Source organism: Micromys minutus (assembly GCF_963924665.1).
Source record: "Micromys minutus genome assembly, chromosome: 19".
NCBI lineage: Eukaryota > Metazoa > Chordata > Mammalia > Rodentia > Muridae > Micromys > Micromys minutus.
Window position 1 is genome coordinate 33,287,137 of NC_137954.1, and position 25,428 is coordinate 33,312,564.

Below are 25,428 nucleotides of genomic sequence, written 5' to 3' on the forward strand. Positions count from 1 at the left end.
GGCAGGTTTTTTTGAGGGTCAGACTTCCCATATGTAAAAAGGAATTAGTAACAATGTCACACCTAAGGTCACTGGAATTAAGTTTTTTGCTCTCTCTAATGCATAACTTGGACTACCATGTGGTAAAATATCTATCAGTACCACCCATTCTTAATGTTGATCTTTCTGTATCAAATTACATAATGTAACATTTGGACATAGAAATCATGTCCAGGAAATCAAGCAGTCTGGGAATTATGGAGGATTACATGTGAATAATGAATAATTCACAATCGAAAGGGAGTGAAAGATTATCCAGCACAGTCCTCTTACTTTACACATAGAAAAGAAAAGCCCGAGGTCCTGAAGTGACTGGAGGTTTGCTTCTGTCACCTGCTCCTTGACTGCCTACTCCTGGGAAGTAGTGGATATTCTCTGCATTTATATTTCAAATGTTATCCCTTTCCTCCAATTGTCACTCCTCCCCTGCCATTGCCTCCCTGAAGGTGCACTCTCTCCTATCTACTTTCTTCCACCTCAGCACCTTGGTGTTTCCCTACCCTGGGAAAATCAAGCCTTCACTGGACCACAGGCCTCTCCTCCCATTAATGTCTGACAATGCTGTTGTATGCTGCATATGCACCTAGGGCCATAGGTCTCTCCGTGCAAACTCATTGGTTGGTGTTTTAGTCCCTGGAAATGTGGTGGGTTTGGTTAGTCTATAATTTTGCTCTTCCCATGGGATTTCAAACCCTTTCAGCTCTTTAAGAAGCAAAGGCCAACCTAAGACTATAGGTGATGAAAAATAAAGCACCCACCAAGCTATTCTCCAAGACTTTTTCTACTTCCCACAATGTGTAGCTCATTATCATTCTCTTTGGGCACATGGTTGGTGCTAAATTAGGACCATTTGTGATGAGGTAAATAGACAGCTAAAGTCAGAACAACAGATGTAATGTTTCCTACAGCCAGATGTTAGCCCTTGTCTGTGCTCTTTCCACATCTTCCCATGGCAGAAATATCTTTGAAGTCACTCTGATTCTATTGGTGAAGGAATTAGCTTTTGATTCCCCTACACAGCCCAGGGTACATTCAAGCAAATGCAATCTCTATTATACACTCACCATTTGTACTTGAATGTAACCAGAAAACCATGACCCATGCTAGCAAAGGCACCACCCACTTATGGAAGCCAACAAGGAGCAAAGGATGAACGTTCAAGACAAGTTATCACAAGTTATACACGCCTGCTTGTACGCTGCCATGCTCCCCAACATGATGACCATGGACTCACCCTCTGAAATTGTAAGCCTCTATTAAACTTTAATAATAAAGTTGCCTTGGTCATGGTGTTTTATCACAGCAGTATAGAAGTAGCAAAGCTTCTCATGAAGCAGTCATTCATAGCCATGCCTCTAACATATAATGACAGCCATGGTAAAAACAAAATTAAAAGTATTTGTATATGCAAGCTGGGTGTCATATAAGACTTTTGTCATCTCAAAAGCTTGAAGGATCACTGCTATGGCATGGGACTGAGCCCAAGACTGAGAAACTGGAGCCAGAGATTTGAGGTTGCTCCAAGGGAGACAAGATAGAAGATCACAGGTGTGAGCTTGAAAGTGTGGCAGAGAGGGCTGTGGAACCTGGGTAGAGCTCCTCAGAGCTTTGTGTATGACTAATCTCAGGAGCAGGTTGCTGGGCCATAGTAATATGCAGGCACCCCCATAACTCAACTGCATTTTCTGCATATGCTCTGGCACACGGGAAAAACTCAAACAACTAGGTTCAGTCCCACTCGGTTTAAAATACACAAAACCACTGACAAAAATTCTTAACCGAAAGCTATCCATAATGTCTCTTCCGAAGAGATGTTCCATTTCCTACTAGAAAGCTACTTAGACATTGCAGTTAACATTATCATTAACCAGGAAAACACAATCACAATGATACACATTCTCACAAACAATTTCTTTCCAGAAGGCACATTTTTCAGTAGATATAGTTTCATAGATTGTTTGAACTAGCAAGTATATACATTATAGCACATTGTGTCTTTTGAGAATAATTTTCACTAGGGAAACTAACAATGTGATTCTTACCCCCACAAAATTAAACAACAACAGAAGTAAATTTTGAGTGTGTGTGTGTGTGTGTGTGTGTGTGTGTGTGTGTGTGTGTGTGTGTGTGTAAACCAGAGTACAAAAGTAGCTGCCATTCCTTAGGTACTGTGTACCTTTTATGAGGTCTCTCAATGGCCTAGGAGTTGTCCAGAAGATCAGGCCGAATGGCTACAGGAGCGGCCTATTTCTGCCTCCCTGGCTCTGGGATTGCAAGCATCTACCTTCAACCCTGGTTTTAAGTTGTTTATTTTGTTTTAAACATGGCTTCTGACGATGGAACTCAGATCATCATCTTACAAGGTTAACTATTCTAGACTGAATCATCTCTCCAGCACCCAGAGGTGACTTATATGTTTATAGATATGAATATGTGCACTTAAAGTAATTTCCACATGTAATTTCATGTGGTACAATCACATACTTACTGGAACGGGAAATTTCTGGAACAGGTACCCCTAGGTTCATAGTCACACGAGCACTGGAAGAGCGTTCTGTGACAAAAGTCTGGGGCTCATTGCCTTCCTTCCTAAATAATCCCCATCAGCTTTGAAATAAAATTGCAGAAAATAATGCAACACAACAGAGCTGTCAGCTTTCTCTCTGGAATGACAATCAGATTGCAAATGTTAACATCTGCTCTCAAAGTTAAGAAGCCAGAGCTAAACATATGAAAGGAAGATGATAGGAATGAACAAGAGAGCACTCTGGGTGAACTGCACACAAAACACTCATGACAGCTATAAGAGATCCTGGAAACTGCAAGGCTTAAAACTGAACAATGAATTACAGTGCATTGGCCAACCTCTTACTAAAGTTACAAAAATTGTCATAGTGCCACTTAACGGTAGTCAGATTAGGTGACATTATGTGAAACAGCATTTATTGAGATAAAACGGTCTCAAAACCAATCAAAGGTCCAACAGTTCATATTCAACTATATTGAGTTTTTTATACATTCAATTATTTCTGCCCTCTAATATACAAATGGTATGTAGTCTCTGGCCTCACAGTCCTCACTCCCCAATGTATTCTGGATTTTTACCACTGAATATACAAGCTTAAAAATTAACAAAAACTCAGAAAATATCATTAGATGCTCACATTCCCATTAATGTAAAGATAACTCCTGTCCTGTCTTCTAACATTTCCCCAAAGGAAGAGTGACTAATGTCTGACGCTCAATGTAACCTGGAATAAACTGAGAGAAATAAATCTCTCTGCTCATCTTAGAAATGATGATAAACACTTATAAGCATATCATCAATATATATATAAAGACGTCTGAAATATTATTTAGTTTGTGCGTCTTTTCTCTCTTTTTTCCTCCCCCTGCCCTAGTACAGTTTCCTTTCTGTCACCATAATAAAACATTCTGACCAAAAGTAACTCCTCCAGGAAGGAAAGGGTTAATATGACTTACACTTTAAAGTCACAATCACTTGTTGAAGAAAGCCAGGGCAGGAACCTGGAGACAGGAACCCTGGAGGGACACTGCTTATCAAGTCACTCTCTAGCTAAGTCACTGGCTCCCCCTTAGCCAATACTATCTTCCTAGGGATAGCACCACCTACAGTAGGCTGGGCATTCCCACACCAAACATTAATCATAGTAATCACTCACAGGCAGGGCCACAGACCAGTCTGAACTAGGTAATCCCTCTGTTGAGATAAGCCTACAACTGTGGCAAGTTGGTATTTAAAGCTAACTAGGATACCTTTCATTGAATAATGGAGGCTTTGGTGAGGTCTTCAAGTTGTAATTTAACCAAGAAGAAAGGTACTGCAGGGATAGGTATGGCCCAGAAGAGAGCCAGATCAGAAGCATTTCTTGACAATCTTAAAGTAATTATGCACTGTGTGCTCAATGCAAAGGTTTCACTTCACTCAGCAGTTAGACACGATGTTTGGCTTGGAAAGCAGACCAGCTCCAAAGGAGGGATAATTAGCAAAAGAGTCGCCCAGATCTCCCTCAATACAAATGAAGGTAAGGATAATTGCTCGGTATATGACCTTTGTGAGGTATAGAATTAGAACTAGAACATGGCATAAGAAAGCATAGCTAGGTGTGGTGGCCTACGCCTTTAATCCTTGCACTGTGGAAGCAGAAGCAAGCAGTTCTTTGTAAGGTCAAGGCCAGCCTGGTTGACATAGTGTGCTCCAGGCCATTTAGAGTTACATAGTAAGACCCTGTTTCAAAATAACAAATAAACAAACAACAGCAACAACAAAACATGTTAAATGTTTGGTGTATGTTACCCTCCTCATCGTTTGTTTCTATTAAATACTAATATAACTCTGGCTTACCATTTAGATTTCTGATTGATGTGGTAAAGAACTTTAGACACTAGATTCTAAGAAATGGTCACACGTTGTTTACATATTCAGGAGTGTGAATGGGAATGAGCCACTCTGGGTTGTCACTAAGGCACAAGGGTTAAGACTAAAGGAAGTCACTATTGACTAGTCCAACAACAGCTGGCCCAATCGAAAGTTCTGTATTCTCTGATTTAATCTGCTGAAAAGTAGAAATGAAATGCCACCTGGGAGACCAAAAGAGCACATACCAGAAAGAAGGCATCGGGTTCCATTACAGATGGTTGTGAGCTACCATGTGGTTGCTGGAAATTTAACTCAGGACCTCTGGAAGAGCAATTAGTGCTCTTGACCATTGAGCCATCTCTCCAGCCCTGACATCATATATCCTTAAGGTTTGAAACATCAACTGTTTATCAGTAGTGACTGAATGATAGTTCACTGGATCTACTGACATCATGCTTATATTCTATTGGTTCTGTTAGAAAGATGGATGCAATTGGAGAACATCCTATTAAGAGAGAAACAGCACAGAGGAGGGACCCTTGGGGAACCTTTAGGAAGTTCCACAGACCTAGGATGTGATAGGCTCTCAGGACTCAAAAGGGAGAAAATGGAACCTAAAGAAACCACCTTCAGTAGATAGACAGGACACCCAATGGGGGAATAGGGCCACCAAACCACCTTCAAAATGGATCCTGTCTTTAAATAAATGAAGGGACAAAAGTGGGACAGATACTGAGGGAAAGGCTGTCCACTGACCAATCCAACTTGGGCTTCATCCCACGGGCAAGTGCCAAACCCTGACACTATTACTGATGCTGTTTTGCTTGCAGACAGGAGCCAAGCACGGGTGTCTTCTGAGAGGATTTACCATCAGTTGACTGAGACATACACAAATACTTACAGCCAACAATTGGACTGAGGTCATGGACTCCTCTGGAAGATTTAGGGGAAGGATTGAAGGAGCTGATAGAGTTTGCAACTTGACAAAAAGACTAACAGTGTCAACTAACCTATACCCTCTCAGAGATCTCAGAGACTAAGCCACCAACTGAAGAGCATATATGGGCTGGTCCATGGCCTGTAGCACACACATAGCAAAGGACTGCCTCGTCTGCCCTCAGTGGGAAAGGATGTACCTAATCCTGTAGGAACTTGATGCCCCAAGAAAAGGAGATGCCTGGGGGTAGGGGTGGGGTAAAAGAGTAGAGATGAGCACTTTCTCAGAGGCCAAGGGGGGGATAATAGGATAAAGAACTCTGGGAGGGGGTCTGAGAGGACAACATTTGGAATGTAAATAAATGACCTAATTCATATTTTTAAAAAGAAAGGTTTTTACAGATTACCCCAGGTTTCATGCCCTTATACACTGCTCGAGCACAGACTCCACCACGGAGCTTAGTGTCACTTGGCTTCACCTACGAAGAGTCCAACGCTGGCGTTTCCCAAATTAGTAAGCTGAAAGGAATTGCAAGGTTCATTAAACTTTCAGAAGGAAAAAGAGAAATAAAACTTTTCCTAAGTCTTCTGACAGTAACCCGTATTAGGGAGAAAAGGGGAGCAATGTATTGAAAATGTGGAAACTTTAATCATACTCTAACAAAGTCTGACCTTTAACAAAAAGAATTGAAGAGCCAGCCTGGAAAAGCAGTCCAAAGGAATAAATTCTCCAAACTCCAGAACAGCTAACAGGCTGGAGAATTCAGTGCTGCTCTGGGCTTGTGTGACCAGAGTGGCACTGAGACTGTTTCATAAATGTTGGGACAAGATTCTCTTCCTTGGTAACGCAAAGGAATCTGGTTCTTCAGAGCGGTGCATGATGGGACCTAACCATGTGGTCTCAGTCTGCAGATGTAGCAATGTCTTACAATCCCAGCATCACTGGAAAAATCCCTAATTCTGGTCTTCAAAAGATACTTCTTTTTGTGATGCGGGGATTTTAGTTGGATTACATGGAGATGGTTGGAAATACAAGTTCCCTCTAAAATAACAAGGGTCACCACAAGGCAATTCTGGGCACTGGCTTAGAGTAGAGTTTGGCTTAGCCTGGGAAATTTGGTTTTAAAAAGTTGGCTGATGTTGTCACATAGAAACGAGCTATCCTGCCTGCTTTGAGCTGTGTTTCTAAAATTCTCCAACTGCTTTCTCTCCTCTGTTTCATTTCCATCAACTGGCAATTAAAAACAATGATGGCCAGACAGTCAAAGGAAAAAGAAAGAGAGAAAATGAAAGACTGGAAAAGGTAAGTTGAGGATTCTTGCTTTTTGTAAAGTGTGAGTATTTCAGAACCATGTTTGTTTTGCTTCAGGAGAAAGTTTGGTTGTTTTGCTTATGGAGGTAAAGGTGATTAAGACTGGGTAGCACTCGTGCCGCATAGGCTACTCTTAAACTCATAAAGCCTACCAGGTACTGGCATTATTGGAGTGTGTCTCAGTGTCAGTCAATCAGTCATCGCTGTGGGCGTGTCTCAGTGTCGTCATGCCATTATACCTAAGTCACAGAGATATTTGTTTTGTTCATTTTAATTGTGTGTGTGTGTGTGTGTGTATACAGGACAATATATGTTTATGTGAGTTTGTGAAGGTATCATGTGTTCACTTGAGGATGATTCCAGAAATCTATAACATGTCTCTCCCTCAATCACTCTCAACATTAAGTTTGAGACAGTTTCTCATTGAAGCTGGAGCTCATAGATTGGCTAGGCAGTCTGGCCATTATACTCCAAGCATTGGGGTGCCTCTACTTCACAGGGTACTGCCCTGTGGGTGCTAAGGATCTGAACTCAGATCTCAGCTTATGTAGTGGATACTTTACCCCTGGAACTATCTTCTAAGCCCAGAAAGTTATTTTAACTAAAGTATGCTATGAATGCATTTTTATTGATTCTTGATAATCCAAGCACTGCTCTGGACAGCTGAGATGATTAAGTCTAAGTAAGGAAAGCTCCCTGAAGAGGCAGCAATGAAAATTATGTTGAATTTGGAATTAACTGTCCTGAAATGGAATCCTGTTCTGTCCCTCTAATTATGACCCCAGGGACAAGAGTTGACATTAATATCTAGCTTATTATGCACTGAATTAGGTTTCCACCTGCTCATTAAGCCACAGTATCTGAGAATTGTTCTGAATTCCAGAAAATAAGAGGTTTTATAAAACCTATAGAGAAATAAAAAATGTTTATCCCAGATAGGGCACCAATGACAAACTAAGAAAAAGATTCTACCCACATCTAACTTGGTGGATCAATTAATTTATTGACATTGCTTACAGGAACATAAATGGCTCTCAAGACACCCAAGCACAGCAATGACTCATGCATGCTACATTTCTGGGTCATTTGCACCCACACCTAGCATCCCACCCCCTGTCAAGTTATAAGCAGTTCCAAATGAGGGAGTATCTTCCCCAGCCAGCCATTGTTCAGTGCCTCAATTACTCCAGGGAGAGACTTTGAGAAGCTTGTAATTTTCTTTTCCTAGATTCCTAAGCCTCCTAAGATCTACAAGCTTTTGGAGCCTAATAAATGCCCTTAGCTTACTGAATATTATGGTCCTCCCTTCTTTCTGCATAAGAGAACAATTCGGTTTAGAGGAAATAGTTATACATCAAGACCTGAATCAAAAGGAAGAAATGAATACACACACACACACACACACACACACACACACACACACACACAAACACACACAGGACAAGGCAGGAAAACACTGGAATGGTGCAACAGAACCTAAGTACCTACTGCTTGCCAACAGGAGACAAGAAGCTAAGAAAGGGGAAGGAAGCAGGTATTCACTAACAATCTCAGAAAGAATCAACCTTGTCACCATATGATCTTACTCACCCAGTCCCCAAATCTATGAAGCAATACATTTATCCCATTCATGCTGCCACATCTGTGGCACTTCATTGCAGAGCATCAGAAAATGAACCCATATCCATGCCTGCAGTGGGCTGCTCATCTTCAACATATTACTCACTGATAAGGCATTTACAAGTCGATGCTACTGAACAGCCAGGGAGCTGGGCTCTGCAAGTGAGAAGTCAAGTTCTGTTCTCACCTTCATGCCTGTGCAATAAAGTGTGGTCAGTGCTAATCATACACTTGTGTAAAGCAAAATGTAAAACACGTACAAGATTGTAAAGACCACATAAGAATCAAACATCTACTTAATAATGCATTTTATAGTTTATGTTGAGGTTGTGATATACTGTGAATATGCAGAGGCAGAACATTCACTTAAAATGGACTTCACTTATTTCTTTTTGAAGTGTTTAATTTAGTTTCTGGAAACTTTTAAATTATATGGAAAGCTGGTAACATGGAGTTCCTGGACAGCACTGCCTGGAAGCTCTCAGGCCAGGACAGGAATTGATTTAGAAGTACTGAACACTGCTAAGCAAGCATAACTATGAAGGTGTCTTCTATCTTTTATAATCTAAAAGAAGAAGCCAGAGGCACAGAGGGGATCGTTAAATGGCATTAAATGGAGGTATGGCAAGGCCAAGCAAGACCCTCATGAGAATTTCAGAGTCCTTATGCACATAGATCTCCAAAGAAATCAGGAATGTTAAGCACATAGGATTGTCTTTCCAATGGGAAAGATGAAAAACCTACTGTTCCATCCAGAAAGCTGAGAATTGGAGGTGACTAACAGCCTAGTGATCTGCTTTATCTTTTGGGCCAGGCCATATCAAGCTCCTATAATCAGGACCTGAGGTGGCTAATTATCTAAATGAGACTTATAGTCAGAGACTTTCCCAAGCTCCCACAACCAGGACCAGAAGTGGCCAATAGCCCAAATGACTTCAATGCCATCTGTATAACCTAGACCAGGCCAACCCCATGCTAGTTCAGGTAGCCTATCTCTAGAACCCATCTTCTTGGAAGAAATGGCACCTATCTTGAAATGAATTTTGATGTACTTATACTTCCTTATGCAACAGGTATTATAGTACACCTTGAAACCCTTTGCCCTCAAGTTATACTGGGCTTAAATACATTGGAACAAAACCATCTGGCATTAGACTCCCCAAAGTTTGATGAAGTCAGAGGCAGGTTGATGAAATCACTGTGCATGGGGTTTTCATTCTTATCTCTTCAAGTGGTTTGCTTGCTTATAGGACACTTGTATAAACTCCCTCAACTCAGTGCATCTCAGTCAAGTGTTCATTATTTCCACATTACTACCCCTACTACTACTACTACTACTACTACTACTACTACTACTACTACTACTTCTACTACTACTACTACTACTACTACTACTAATAATAATAATAATAATAATAATAATAATAATAATAATAAATACAAAAAAACTGAGCCAGGGTCAATAAGTTCTTCACTCTCTCAGAACAATACTGACTCGGGGTTTGAACATACGTCTAGTGTGGTTGGTGGCAGCCATCTTAAAGAGGAGATAAGATATTGCACTGAACTGTAAATTTAAGGAAGAAGGGCAGGAAAGCATAAAAGAGGCCTTGAAGAATTTTTGATGAAATTCTGGGTAAATAAAATTTGGGCTAGAGATCTATAGCAGCCTCAAGGACAAAGAAAGTGGTAGGGCCAGGACTGTGTACTTAATTACAAGACTCGTCTGAGGGGCTTGCTGTGTATTCTGTGGCATTCAATCCATAATCAAAAGATTAATGTCAGGTATCAAGAACTGATTAGAGCTGCTAAACCCAATTATAAATGAAGCACAGCTTTCTGCTTTTTTCTTCAATTTTTTCTGTCACCTGTCATGAGATGAGCTCCTCCCTGTCACAATTCTACCTGGTGACAATGGCAGAATTAAGGTGAAAGAAGAAGGAACCTTAGACTTGTGCCTTGTGGTCCAGATTCTGGTAGTAAGAACAGTGACAGATTTTTTTTTAATGTTAGCCATTTATTTTTTTAAATGACGTGGTGTTGGTGGAGATCAACACCTAGCTTTTCCTCTTCTGAGCCAGGTTAGAACCAGTACAGGAACTCTGGGAAGCCTGTCTGGCCCTTCACAAGAGCCTTTTCCACAATATTGATCAAAGAGACCAATACACAACCAGCAGGCTCAGCTGTCTGCACACTCCTGTAGGAGATGCAATGATGTTCCTGGTCTCCGCATGAGTCTCAGGCACTTCATGTACACATTGGCGTGGGACTTCCTACGAAGGTAGACCTGTCACCTCTAGGACACTGGGGACAGCTCTTACCTCTCATATCTGTAATCTCAAGCTTGCTCTAAGGATTCTTCACACAGACTCCAACGACATCCCTCCTGTTGGCCCCTGAACACATCCTCATCCCTAAATAGGTCATGGCCATCCAGGCATGACAGCAGGGTCCACTCTCCTGAGGCAGGCCAAGTGAAGTGACCTGGCCCTGGGGCAATGAGAGCAAGATCTATCTGGAATCTGTTCCTGCCACCTGTCAAAGTCATAGACACAGTGACAAAGTTTCCTGGGCTGGGTTACCAGGAAGGAAGAAACCAGCCAGGTCTTTCCCTATGAAGAGGCCTATCTTCCTCCTCCTCTTCCAAGAAGTCATTTGGGGCCCATAGCCAAAGTGAGCAGGGCAGAGAGAAGCCGAAGGTGCCCTTTGGCCCCACATCTCAGAGAGTTGTATGAATGCTGTCCCCATAGCCTTGGTTAGCCTTGTTATATAGCCGAGACAAGGGCTCTGTTCCCAACTCAGTAAAGCAAATCAGGGAGGGATTCCTTGAAACCCGTGTCCCCTGGTAGCAAATTCCTCCTAGTCAATAAAATGGAAACTAGGTTCTATCCTGGGTGAAGATGTAACTATGGCCGTCCCAAAGATTAGAACATTACCTCCTAAAGCCTCCTCTCCTCCCTCAAGGGTGGCCCAGACCTATCTGACATTGATCACAGAAGTTCATGTAAAGATGGAAAGAAACAACTCTACCAAGTTATGGTCAGACCTCTATGCAGTCTTTCTTCAAGTTCATTAAATTGGGCCTGTCAGTTTTGTGTTTTGCATACATAGAAGATTTTCTGACTTTGATTTTCCAAGGATATGAGTAGCCTCTAATAAGATCCAACACAAGTCAAGCCAGGGAAGATTTAGGCAGGATATGAGAATGTTTGAAAACCAAATGTTCATAGCAAAAATTGTTAGGATTCTTGTTAAATATTCAATTTTGATAGAGTATACAAAACCCCAGATGATTTTTTAAACTCCAAAATAAACACCCCCTCCAATATTTTTGTAAATATCAGCTTTGCTCAACTATGCAAGACCAGGTCTTGGATTCATTTTCAACAAAAACCTTTTAGTTTCAACCATCCATATGGAGATGGGTTAGATTTTTGTCCCTGGGCAGTTGGACTGTATCCTTTCCGTTGTTTTTATTATTAAGGCTGGTATTTGACATCATACATATCTTCTTGTGGAGACTTTTGTCACTTGACAATTCTTAACGAAAAGAAAGCATACTTTCTTTTACTGAACAATGTATTCTATAAACTTGTTTTAAAACCTTGCTATCTCACAAAAAAAAATTTTGAGATCAATAAGAATTTTGGAGTTGCCTCTCCTGGCTACAAGTTCTTTGTCTTCACTTAAAATTAGTTTAGGGTATATTTGGGAGATAGAAAGAACACACCTTGGGGACCCTTAATGCTAAATTGTACTTGATGAAAGTATCACCATCTTCCACCTAACTATAAATAAAGGAACTTACAGAAAATCTGCATTGTTGTAGTTTGAATAAAAAATGTCCTCCACAGGTTGTCTATTTAAATGGTGGTCCCTGTTGGTGAAGTTGATTGGGGAGGTTACAAGGCCTTTTGGAGGTGAGCCTTCCTAGAGGAAGCACATCGCTTGGGGAAGATTTTAGGGATTATAGCCTCAACTTCACTCCTTCACTCTGCTTCACAAATGCTGCCCTCTCTTCCCCCGATGTTTCTCCTGCCATGCTATCTCTAAAATGGGGGAACCTATCCATCTGGAACCATTAGCAAAATCAACCCTTTTTCTTGCCTAAGTTGCTTTTGGCAGAGCGTTTGTCACAATGTCTTTGTATACATTCTGTTGCTGTGATAAAAAAGTCTGACCTGGAGAACTTGAGAAGGAAAGGGTTCATCTGGCTAACATTTCCATCTCACAGCCCATCATGAACGGAAGCCTTAATGCAGAAACTCAAGGGAGGCATCTGGAGACTGAGACTGAAGTGGAAGGCATGAAAGAATGTTGCTTAAGGAGGTATAGTTCATGGCTTGCTCAGCCTGCTCTCTGTTACAACCCAGAACCACCTGTTCAGGAGTGGCACAGCTCATAGCAGGCTGGGCCCAGGCACATCAATCATTAATCAAGAAACTGTCCCCACAGACCTGCCTACAGGCCAGTCTGATGGAGTCATCTACTTAATTGAGGTTCTGTCTTCCCAGATGAGCCTAGCCATCTTTTATCAGGGTGGCAAAAAGCCAACCAGCACACACAGCAAGAAAATAACTAATGAATGTGGTGTCCAACAATAGTGTCAGACTTGGTATTGGTGGACCATGTGTGGTCTCAGACTCAGAGTGCATATTCCCTTCCCTCCTAAAAGCAGAAGAAGCCTGCAATGTGAAATACAGATACGTAAGGCATAAAGAAGGAAGATGGGAATTAGGAGTTAAGATGACAGAAAAAAAAAATAAAAGAGAAAAGCAAAAAAGAAAATTAAGGGACAGAATAAAAAATGTTTTCTATATTATTAGTCTTGTGAAGAGCTCAGCTGAATCCCTATGTATTCCACTGTGAGAATGGAAATGTGCCTTCATTAACATCCCATTGCTAAAAATGGCAGAAATTAAGTAGAAACCACTATATGACCAGCATGCTGTAATCTGCTAAGCATGGGTTCCATGAAACTGTCGGTTTCTTTGTCATACATATTATATTTCAATTGTATGGTTCATCTAATACTGCTTTTTTTCCATCTAATCAAGCATCCTCAATTTGTTTTTATAATTAGTCAAGAGTCAATGCTTTATTTCAGTAAAAAGCTATTTCCTTTTTTAAATTTTTCATCATTGATGAAACTGTGAAATGTAAATTCTGGGGAAACTTCCAGAATTCCAAGATTTTCTCCTTGAACCTGTGAATCCAAGACATGGTGATTCTTCCACCTATGCAGCCTTTCAGCCATTCAGCAGTCTTCTAAAGGAAAATTAATTAGTTCCTCTTGGTGCCTGCCAAGAATGTTGGAGATAAAACATGAACACCACCAACAAAACAAAACAAAACAACAAAAAGAACCTACCACAATTTCTACCATCCTAAAGACAACTTAACACCCAAGAGACTTAAATAGACATTTGCATAATTATAAAAATAGATATGTAGTTGGTAACCACAGCGAAAAACATAAAACTATAGAATCCTGTAGCAGAAAGAATCTATCTAGAGGGTTTAGGGTTTTGTTATTGTTTCTATTGTTTAGGTTTAAATTGTTTTTATTTTTTGTGCTTTCAGTGCTCATACAGGACACTAGTCCCATGGAACATCACATGGCCCTGAACTGGGCATCAGATCCCCGAGAAGTGAAGTTACATGTGTATGTGACACACCTGATGTGAGTGCTGTGAACCAAACCTGGGTCTTCTGCAGGACCAGCTAGCACTTTTAATTCTTAAGCCATGACCTCAGCTCTTGATTTAAAGTTATTACATATCCCAGAGAAAACAAAATCCAGGGGGTATCCTGTTATAGGATAACTAGAGAATTGTGTCCTTTGTCCACAGCCATAAAAATAACTAACTTAATCAAAATTTTATTTTATTTAATAAATCTCTTGGACCTTGGCTTTTAAATTTTTGTTCTTTTTAAAAACATTTAAAAAATCAGTTTAGGGTGGGGAGGAAGGCTTATTTACAGTGTTCTAGCATTCCAATTTAAAATAAACTAGGTTTTGAGAGGAAATGAAAATCCTGAGAAGATAGATTTTGCCTCAACACAACAAACATGCAACACCCTCCTGTGGATCTCAGTACAAGACCTGGCTAGGTCCCTGTGGCGAAGGATGTAGATCTCAGCCTCCGGTTCTTCAAAGACAGAGTAATCTCCATATTACCACTGGCTTGTTTGACTTGCATTGGGAGTTGATGATCATGAAAGCAAAGGGTATGGCCACTAACACAGAGACTCTAGTGCAGAAGGGAACAGAGAACACTTAAAACACAATGAAAGGCTAGAACGTCCTTTTTAGAAAAGTGACAGTCAAGAAGACTTGATCAGTTAATTCAAAGATATCATTCAGTGTTTATCTTCAATTACTTACCCATCTTCCCAAGCAGAACCCTGTGTTGTTATTATCCAAGCTAGTTACACAGCATATCACACTTCATACTCAAAACAGAATTCCAGCAAAATCTTTTGTAATAAGTAACCACATATGCACAGGGATTCTGATGGACGATTACTGAAGGATGGAAATGTCACTGGTTTGAGATGAACCAACCAGAATTTACTTCCTTTTCATCTTTTGCTTACATTTCTCTTTTCTTTTTTCTTACATTTTTCTTTCTTTTCTCCCCCATCCCTCCTATTTCCTTCTCCCCTTGCTTCTCCTCTCTTGTTCTTTTGAAATTCGAGGACACAAATATGAAAATAAAATTGGGGAAACATCAACTCCAGAGGAGTGCCATTTCAATCAGTATTTGGTAATAAACCACACTTGACTGCATCTGTTCAACAAGCGCCCACACTTTCTCCTTCAAAGTCTTTTTGTTCATCACTGATTCTGAGAAGGACATTGCTCCACAGGCAGTTTCTTTGCTTTATTAATGTGACCATTCTGAGAGATCACAGCCCAGGGGAGACAATTTTATTCACTATCCAAAGGAACCTTTCTAGGCTAACCTTTCAGAATTCAGGATGGGCTCTTCCTGTATGTGGGCGGGTACAGGGGCTAAATGGAAATTATCTGCAAAATGTTTGGAAACATTCTTCTCTGAGATAAATCCAAAGCATTAAGCATGAAGGTCAGCATCATTAATAACATTATTGTCTCAATTAAGGGGCATCCAGCTATGACAAAAACTGAAAAAGATTTCTAAACACAAGAAATGAGCTAAGTGTGATCAATTTTTAAAAAATAGATAAAATTTCCCTAATTACCAAGTTTGATTTATTTTACATGTCAAATTTCCATTTTTTAAAAGAAATTCGTATAAAGTATGAAACACCCTGGCTTTATTAACACAAACATACTTTTATTAAAGAGTGAATGCATTTATCTAAAGAATAGTTTACATATATCATAAAGCAACAAGCATATCTTCAGGAGGTGAGTCCTCACCAATACAACTCCATGCTTATTGTGCATGCCTTGAAACTGGACCCACAGAGGGGACACACACACACACACACACACACACACACACACATGTATACATGGGCACATGGGTACACAGACCAAAAATACCAATACCATTGTTGTCTGGATTATATTAGCTCTCTCTTAAGGCTTCTCAGGTACCCCGCTGCCCCTGGCATCACCAGAAATAAAAACACACCTTTTAAAGGAGCAATACTACTTGAATACGTAAATCATTTGCTGGCTTAATGTGTCTATTCCCACACACATAAGTGTGTATGTTTTCCATGACTTTTTATGAGCGGCAAAGTTCCTCAAATTGAGAGATCTCAAGTTACCAGCAAGAATTGCTCTCAGAACTGATAGTCAAAGGGGTCACTCTGACTCTAAGATACCACTTCCAGGACAACAAGATCGTGTTTCCGTTTAAGTTTCCAGAAAGACATGGGATTTCTAGGCAAACTGACTTGATTTCACTCATTCCCTACTTGAGTTCCTTGTTAAATGATGGGACAAGACTTCCAGGGCATTGCCACAGCAGAGTTTAAACTTTCCGAAAGGAGTCATTCAACAAGACTCACAACTAAAGACTTTACTATAAACCAGGGCTTGCTAAAGGGAAGCCTCTGTAGACTCTGGCCACGCATTCCCTTCCTTCCTAGGGTTTCTGATGTCTGAGACTCTTGGTTGGTTTGCTGATTGTTTATTTACTTAATTTGTTATTTTCTTCCCTTTTGGAGCCCTGCAGTACGTTGAGCCTTCATCCCTTTCTGGGAGGCTGGAAGGAGAAGGAACGTGGCGGGAGAAGAAGGGGAACAATCATTAGTTGCAAGAATTCTAAGAAAATAGAGGACGTGGATACAAGAGGAGGGTGCTACTTGATATACTCATGTAAATAAAAGCATTATCTTTAACTGTGAATTAACTGCCATCTAGCGTGCTGTTAGTTGTAAAGCCCAATCCAAGCTGTGCTGATCCACGGACTGAGGAGAGTGTCTGCAAACATGCCAAGGGAGAGGAGCAAACAGTCAGTCACGTGGACATGTCCCTTCCATCCTGCAGCTTCTGCATCAGCAGCACCTCCCCATGCCACCCACCCACCTAGGGATCACAGAGATGCCACTAACATTCTTGTTGGATTTCATAAGGCAGATTGGAACAGTCCGTCAAACTACAGCCAGAGTATTTGCCTGAGAATGATGAAAATAGGCATGGAGATCTCCCAGCAGAAAGTATTGGAACAGGAGAAGGAAAAAGCTAGAGAAGAGTCTGGAAGCTTCCTCCTCATCTGTACTCCTACTCTCCTCAAGGTCACGGCAGCAGCAGATTTCAATGTCACAGAATTAAGGATACGTTTCTTTAGATTTAGAATCGCTCTTCTGAATTTAAAAAGCATGGTCAACCAATAGGTTGGCAGTCTTTTCGTACCAAATTTGAATCATTGCAGACACATCTAGCTTCTGAAACTCCTTGCCCAAATGCTGCCTTCGCTAGAACATCTTAAGTTCCTTCAGCCATCATCAGATTCCAATTCCTGGGAAGCCTCTTCGGATGAGCTGTTCCTGTGGATTCGCCCATCACTCTTCATACTGTGGAAAGTCTTCTTGAATGCCTCCATCATGGCGTGCGCCAGCTTCTTGGCCTCCAACTTGCTCTCACATTGTACCGCATGGCAGTCCATCTGGTAAGACAGGTCATCGTTGATCTCTCTGTACACCCAGGCAAAGATGTTGGGGCTCACGTTGTGGTCGGCTGTGCAGTAGGCAATGCGGGCCACCTGGAAGGTATCCATGTGCACTGTCGCTTCGCCCTTGTGATCAAGGTGATGAAGCCATACTTGGAACGGCCGGATCTCCAGGAGGGCGTTGGCTGGAAAAACCTCTTCTCGGGCCAGCGTGTGTTTCTTCCAGAGCTCAATGACTGCCTTTTCAGTGCAGCCAGACAAAAACTGCATGCCTGTGGTAGAGACTTTGCCCAGATAGGTGACCTGCAGACGGGTGACAGGAAACATAGCGAGAGGTCAGTGTGGTGCATTCTGATAGGCAGAGAACAACTTGATTTACACCAAATGGGTATGCCCCCCTGCACAGGTGCGCATACTCCTTGACCCTCGGAAGCAGAATTTCTTCCTTTTTTTTCTTCCAGGTTTCCTCCAAGACAAATTTGTACAAACCATAAATAGGGTTGGATATTGTAAAAATCTAGTACTTCAAGAACATCTTCCCTCTTCCAACCCCCATCCTTCCAAGTGGCTGATGATGATCTTTCCTTTAATTTGGCATTTCTTTGAAATCATAGGTCACTAGAAGTTTACTTTCAATCAGTCAGAAATGCAAGTGCTCCCGGAGAGCAGGAAATCAGGAAGCTGTGAGCCGGCAAAACAAAGCCATTACTAAGCTTATCTCTTGGCTGGATCCTTCCCCCCCCCAGTCCTTCCCCTTCTTGAGTTCCTTTATGCTGCTTGCTTCCAGCTAATACCAAAGACACAAAACGTGTTCTATCTGAAGTACAGCCTGAAGCATGATTTCCTGCTTCCGCTGAGAAGGTTTTAAAATGCAACAATGCCTATCTGTTTTTCAACCCAGACCGGTTTGTTTTTTTGAAATGATGGGAATTTGGGTATGTGACTATTACTGAAAGATTAGATAAGACTAGAATGCAGGGTTATCTGATATCTAAATAGGCACTATTAAAAGTAGAAAAAAATAATACTGACTTTAAAAAAGAACTGTGGAAAAGCAAAGGATTGAGCTGGCCAATACGCTTGCTACCACGTGCAAAGACTCTGTCCCTGAACCCACTTGTAGGTCGAAGAGAACTGCCATCCAGTGTCTGTCCTCTGACCATTATGTTTGTGCCCTCAGTCATAGTCTGCCAGGGGGTGTGTGTTATTGTTTTTCTCATCTCAGTGGATACCACTGTTGCTACTGCAGTGCTACTATTAAAGAACTGAATGAAACCTAAGGGGTCAATTAAAAACCAATTCAAAACTGTAAATTTAGAGATCCAAACACTATGAGGGTAAGGAAGGGAGCCTAGAACAGGGTCCATGGAAAAATATTCAAAGAGACTGATGAAATTTAGTTACAAAAGTCAATGGTTATGATAGTGGGGCCACTGAATTGCGTAGAAAACTTTGGGACATGAAAGCAAGGTTCTGGTGCAACCTTCTGTGCACTATAAGCTGGAGTCATATAAGAAGAGGGAACCTGCTTTAAGGAAATGTTCCCATTATATTGCCCTATAAGTAAGCTTGTGGGCATTTTCTTGATTGGCAATTTATATGAATGATTCCAGACCACTGTAAGCACTTCCACTCTTGGGCAAATGGCCCAGGAGGCTATAAGTAAACAAACTGAGCAAGAAAGCAGGCGTGATCAAGCAAGTAGCATTCCTCCATGGTTGCTGCTTCAGTTCCTGTCTCCAGGTTTCTGTCCTGAATACCCACTTTAGTGTCCATCAGTGGACTGTGACCTAAGCTGTGTGAGTCAAATTAACCCTTTTGTTCTCAAGTTGCTTTTGATCATTGTCTTCTATTACAGCAATAGAAACTTAACTCAGACACTCATGATTTGAGAAATTATAACATTTCTTAGAACTGCAAAGAAATACTATTAATACTTAAAACCCATTATTATGACTGCTATTAAAACAATAAATGATGATTATAGGTATTAGCAAGAGGAAAAACTGGATACCCCATTGGAAGATTTAAAATAGTACAGAAGTAACTTGGTGAGTTTTACATCAGACAGTAAAATACTTATGTCTACTTGACACACCCTACAGTCACCTGAGAGAGGTCTTAATTGCCAAAATTTGATTGGCCCATAGACATATTTGTATGTATGAGGGGGTGCTGTATCTTAATTGGTAATTGATATAGAGACTCACTGTGTGCAGCCTTTCCCTGGGTGGGTAGTCTCAAGTCTATAGAAGAAGGCTAGCTAATCATGAGCCTGCAAATGGAGTATGCAGCATTCCTTTGTCCTCTACTTCAATCTGTTGCTTGTGCTCCTTCCTTTATGTCCTTCACTGATGGACTGAGATCTGGGAGTGTGAGGCAAATAAATCCTCTTCTCCCCTGTTTCTTTTAGTCAGAGTCTTATCACACCAGAAAGGAAACATAGTTGTTTGACCCAGGCTATGCATTTATAAACGAGAATGGCAGAGCCCAAAATTTGGGAGTTTAAAGTCCAAAAGGGGGGCAAAGAACTGGGGAGCATTGGTCGTTTTCTAGCAAGGAAAACTGATAGAAACATAATAGCAGGGTATCAACAAAAAGAAGAGGTCAGATGCTGAGCTAAAGCAGAGAGAAAGAAGGGGTCGGGGGACAGCTTGAACTCTTACAGCCGTCTCTCAAGAACTATATAAAAGGATTTACTCAAAAGCATCTCAAGTCTCTACTAATTCCCACCTTCTGCAAAGTTCATCTCTGTCTCACAGTGCCAACCTGAAGGACTGGCCTTTAATCATGGATACATTTGATCTATACAAACACTAAGGGAAGCACACCAAAAATTAAAACAGATTTTGATCCGAATGACTCATTTGTCCTTCTCAAAAGAGCAAATTGCAGAGTCTTAATGAGATACCTTGTACGTTCAAGATCAAAGGACCCATTATGCCTAACAGTTAAAGTGTATAAAGAACCCATATACCTAGCCCCATCCAAATATGCATATACAGGGGAATATTATTTAGTGCCAAGGGGAGGAAGTTCTAACACATGCTACCACATGGGAGAAATCTGAAACTCAGTGTTCAATAAAGTAAGTGAGTCACATAATAGCTGAAGACTATAATTTATCACATATTAAAACAGTGACAATCACAGAGACAGAAACCAGACTGGTGGGAGATGGAAGCTTGAGGCACATTGATGGGCTGCTCTTGCTTGGGGGATTCTGAGCTTCTGTTTAAGAAGCCTGGAAGAGTCAGGTTGCTCAGTGGAGGTGAGAATACTAGATAATCATAAGGTAAAGATTTGTGAGAAAAATAAATTTATTTGGGAAGTATGTTTGGGGAAGGATGGAGAAGAGAATCGAAACTCAAAGGTTTTGAAATAATAATAAAAGCTACTTTATAATGCATCGATATTTATAAAGGGAACTTTAAAGCATTGCAGTAAAACATGATACATAGATTACATCCATTTAGCTAAGGTTGTGCTCACTGGTTGTTTTAGTCCCTGGGATTTGTTTCTTTTAAGCCTTGTTCACTAGAGGTACAATCTTCTGGGGCCGCTGAGTTACAAAAATATACAAATTTCAAAACGGGTAATTAAATCTTCCTGAACTGGGACACAGACTATTTTTTCTTGCTTCCTCGCTTTCCTGCTTTTCTTAGAATTTGTTTGTTTGTTTGTTTTGTTTTGTCTTGTTTCACTTTCCATGGAGACTAAATAGACTTGTAAGATGACAAGAGCAGTTCTCAGAATGAATAAGTGTATGTAAACATCAGCATCTTTACTGTGGTCAGAGAGACACAGGCATGAAGAAAGAGGGGGGGGGAGAGAGAGAGAGAGAGAGAGAGAGAGAGAGAGAGAGAGAGAGTAAACAATTCACTTTAAGATCAACAAACAAATAACAAAGAAAGCTTGACCCCATGTGTTATTTACTGGCATAAAATCACACCCCAAATAGTGTCTGCAGTGAGTGTCAATAAGCTTTATACCATCCCAACTATCTGAGAATGTTTGTAACAGTACCCAGGCTGTGTTTGAAGGACCTACAACATGTCCACAGTGCTGAGAGCATCAGCTCTGCAGAGCCTTTGTCTTTGGAACCCCTCCTCAAGTAGGAGCTGTCCAACCTGCCCACCAGCTCTCCATCCGTGAATTCCTGCTCAGCTGTAGCTAAGCAAGCCATGGTTCCTGAGGTCAGTCCTCATTTCTGTCAGTGCCATTTCCCCTCCTGGAGGCCAGTGCACATTTCATCCTGCTTATAACTTGTCCCGCTCTTTCGAGACAGCACACAATGAGAAGGGTGATGACCTGGACCCTTGACAACCAGAGGGCAGATGGATGATTGTGTTAGAGCTCACACATACTGGCAATCTTGGGTTTTACGGCCTTCCAAAGGTCAGGAGCTTAGCTGGATAGCAGTCTAGTGTACTTGTGGAGTTCTCAAAAAAATAAAATTAAATATCCATTGAGAACAAAAACTCTCTAGAAGCTTCTCCTGGGATCTGAAAGAGCTTGCTCTTCTCTCATTCTCTGTAGGAGGCTGCCTTTCTCTGGCTGATATAAAATAGCCCAGTAGAAGCAGAAGGTGGAGAAAATGTAACTGGATAGCCTCATAGCCTTTGGGCTACAAGACAGAAAATGAGAAAAACAAGAGCCACTGTTAACCCTGGGTCAAAAGCTGCAGTGAAACGCCTTTGCTGTCATTGATTTCCACCAGCATACTTCAGAGAACTGGACACGAGAGAACAGGGACTATTTAAGACCCCATTTTGCATCTTCTCTCTTCCTGCTGGTCAAAGAGGAGCAATACTCCACTGGACACTGTGAGCACTGGAGTAGTCATGACAAACATTTTACATCCTAAACTGCAGGATCTGCTACTTATAAACACGCACCACAGGCTTTAATATTCAAAGGCAGTATTAAAAGATAATGATGTTCGCAGTGAAAACCAGACTTCTGTTTACAAAATAATAAGCATGACAGATTCTAAAAGAATGGTGAGTGTAGACAGACAGGAATGCCAAGAATTAAAAACAGCAACAGCAATTGGACCTTGTCTGGTTTAGGTATCAGCCTCCAAGGGGTTGAGAAGTCTCCATTCAGTCTTCCTGAATCCCAGAATAACTCAGCAAAGTCGTGAAAGAAAAGGATTGATCTACAAACTATTTTTTAGTATTCCAAAAAAAGCTTTCAAAATTGTATGCTGACAGCATCTTTCCTGTGGCATGCTTGTGTGTGTGTGTGTGTGTGTGTGTGTGTGTGCGCGCGCGCGCGAAGGTGCGCGTAATTAATTAGTAAATTTTACTTTCATGTTGAGGTTTGAGAGGGGAGAAAATAGTTTAAGGCATAGCATCTATGATAGAAAATGTATACCTATCAATGGTCAGAGTGGAAACCACTGATTTAAACCAAAACACCTATTTTCAAATGAGAACTCAGGAGCTTCTCCACGCCCATCAGTGAACAGAAGTAGCACTTGGGTCTGTCTCCCAACTTGCAGAATGTTCATGTTATTTACCATGTCACTCTCTGATCTGGATTCTGTGAGAATAGGTATTATCAAGGGGCACAGTCTATATGAGTTTAACTGCACTACAGTGACCAGTAGATTAGTTAAGCACCAGGTTGTTGTGTAGGCACTTTTTATGGTGACTAGCCTATAGTCAATGATGTTTGAGTGAAGCAAAATAATAATCTACAAGGAAGGTAGGTGTGGTGCCTTTTGCTGAAAGACTATCCCTCAAGGAATCTGCCTACTTAGCCAGGATACTGTCCATAACAGTAGCAACAGTGCAAACAAACAAACAACTCATTTTTCTCAAGTGCATATTGTCTATACCATATTTAGGCTTAAGACCTTGTTGAATAATATTTTAGTATCTTTTCCTATGGTCACAGATATCAGGATTATTTTAACATTTTTATGGATTCTATTGACAAAACCTAAAAATATATTTACAGAAACTTTACTGAGAAATATATTGTCTTCATAAAATGTACACTATAGATGTAGTAAATTAATTAAGACTTAATATCCAGGAACAATCATGTTCTATTTTTAACTTCAATAAATCCATATTAGTATATTAGTATTTATTAGTATATATTATATATATGTTATAATATATATTATATATTAGTATATATGGCTTCACTGAGTTTAAAAATAGAACAAACATGTGAGTATATATAAACATATATTTATATATAAAACATGTATATGTGTATGTAAAACTTCTGCTGTGAACCTTAGCATATATCTCACAATTACATGTTTAAGTGACAAATTTGCTTCATTCATCCATGTTATATTAACTTGTTTCGGTAAAGCAGAAAGACGAGATTTTTTTACATCCTATCTTGCACTTAGAAAGTGATTCTAATGTGCAATTTTGTCCTGTCATTTGGATCCTGGATACGTGAAGCTTGGAAATATTGTCACTGTCATTATCTAAGATGGAATCAATTTATCTAAAGGGCATTGAAGTATGCCCCTGAACAAAGGCACTTAATAAAAATGATACCACACTGAAGGCCACATTGCCTCGTCAGGTCCCATCTGGAGAGCACACCTGAGGATGGTGACACCCAGGACTGCGCTACTCAGTGGCACAGGAACAATTTATTTCATGACAAGTTGGTTGATTCACTCTTGCTTTCTCAATAGCTGGGTATACTGAGTGTGGGACCAAAGCCTGCTATACAGCCCTGAATGGTCACATGAGACCATTCCCTTAATGACAGTCAACACCAAGAAGACTGCTGGAGAATCACCCTGAGGAATGGTTTCAGGGCTCAGGGACTGCTAGGGGATAAACATCCCAAATTTCCATCCTTAGAGCATGTTTCAGTCTCTTTTCCTTGGTGCACAGCTCATCAGAAGTAGACCCTAGAAAGCACTTGATGTTTAAAAATGCACCATTTTGTAATAAGGGGTAGATACAAAGGTCAATTTTCTACAGGGCTACAGCTCTGGGTAGGTGTTCTCTGGAGGTAGACATAGTACAGAAGAGGGTTAGCAATCCTGAATCACCATGTCCTACAAGGCAGTAAAGATAAGTTGAAATGAAAACCTTGACACAAAATTTCACTGGACTCTGTTTTTATTTTATTTTATCTTAATATTTTATTCCTTTTTTTTTCAAAGCAAAGTCCGTTGCTGAAAGGAGAGTCTACTACTGTCACTGCCTTAAAGCAATATAATTCCCAAATGCTCATCTTTATACCCACAGATCAGTAGTGCCCCCATTCCTTCTCGAAGAAGCTTCCTTTTGCAATAGATAGAGACAGGTAATGAGATCCACAGTTGGTCAACATACAAAGAGTAGGGAACTGTGTGGATCTCAACCTCTATTGATGCACCTACAATACAACCCCTAAACTACAGAAGATCACAGAAGATGGAGTAGAAATATTGTAAAATGCACATTTCTTTTTCATCTTTCCATTTTCTATCACCTTTCTGATTTTAATCTTTCAAAGAATTGTCCTTTCTTTTATTTGGGAAGAAATTATCACTGATGAGGTTTGCTGTTATAATACTAAATATGGCCCCCAAGGTCTTATTGCCTCCAGGGATAAAGAAATCCTCATACACACCAAATGACGTTCTGTAACCCTCCTCCTTAATTTAAAACTATTGTTGAATAAAGATGCCTACAGCCTAAAGTTGGGCAGAAGAGAGGTAGGCAGGGTTTTGGGTCTCAGGCTTGGGGCTGGAGGTAGGGCCATGAGAAGAGAGGAGGGAGAAAGTGGATAGAAGAAAAAACACTATGAATAAGGGATCATGAGAATTGGCCATGAGGGCTGACCAGTCAGAGCAATAGCCCAGGCAAAACATGGCAAGTCATATGTCTGAGGTATTGACAGAGAAATAGACATAATAACAACAAGGGTAGAAATCTGCCCAGCTCTAGTGGTTTAAAGGCTTATTATATATATCAAGGTTTTATATCTTTTATTTGGGAACTTAATGATCAAAGGTGAGGTAGACACCCCCAATTAAGATTAAATATTTAATACAA

The 25,428-nt window shown here is 40.6% G+C and overlaps 1 protein-coding gene across 1 annotated transcript in view; it reads right to left on the reverse strand.

Annotated features, from left to right (window-relative positions):
• Nucleotides 1–15,656: 15,656 nt before the first annotated feature.
• The window catches only part of PID1 (phosphotyrosine interaction domain containing 1), a 208,942-nt gene continuing 199,170 nt past the window's right edge, over nucleotides 15,657–25,428 (reverse strand). Inside the window, exon 3 of the mRNA XM_080933442.1 lies at nucleotides 15,657–17,701. Coding sequence (XP_080789568.1) covers nucleotides 17,225–17,701 — 477 coding nt within the window. The 3' untranslated portion in view covers nucleotides 15,657–17,224. The remainder of the gene's footprint in view (nucleotides 17,702–25,428) is intronic.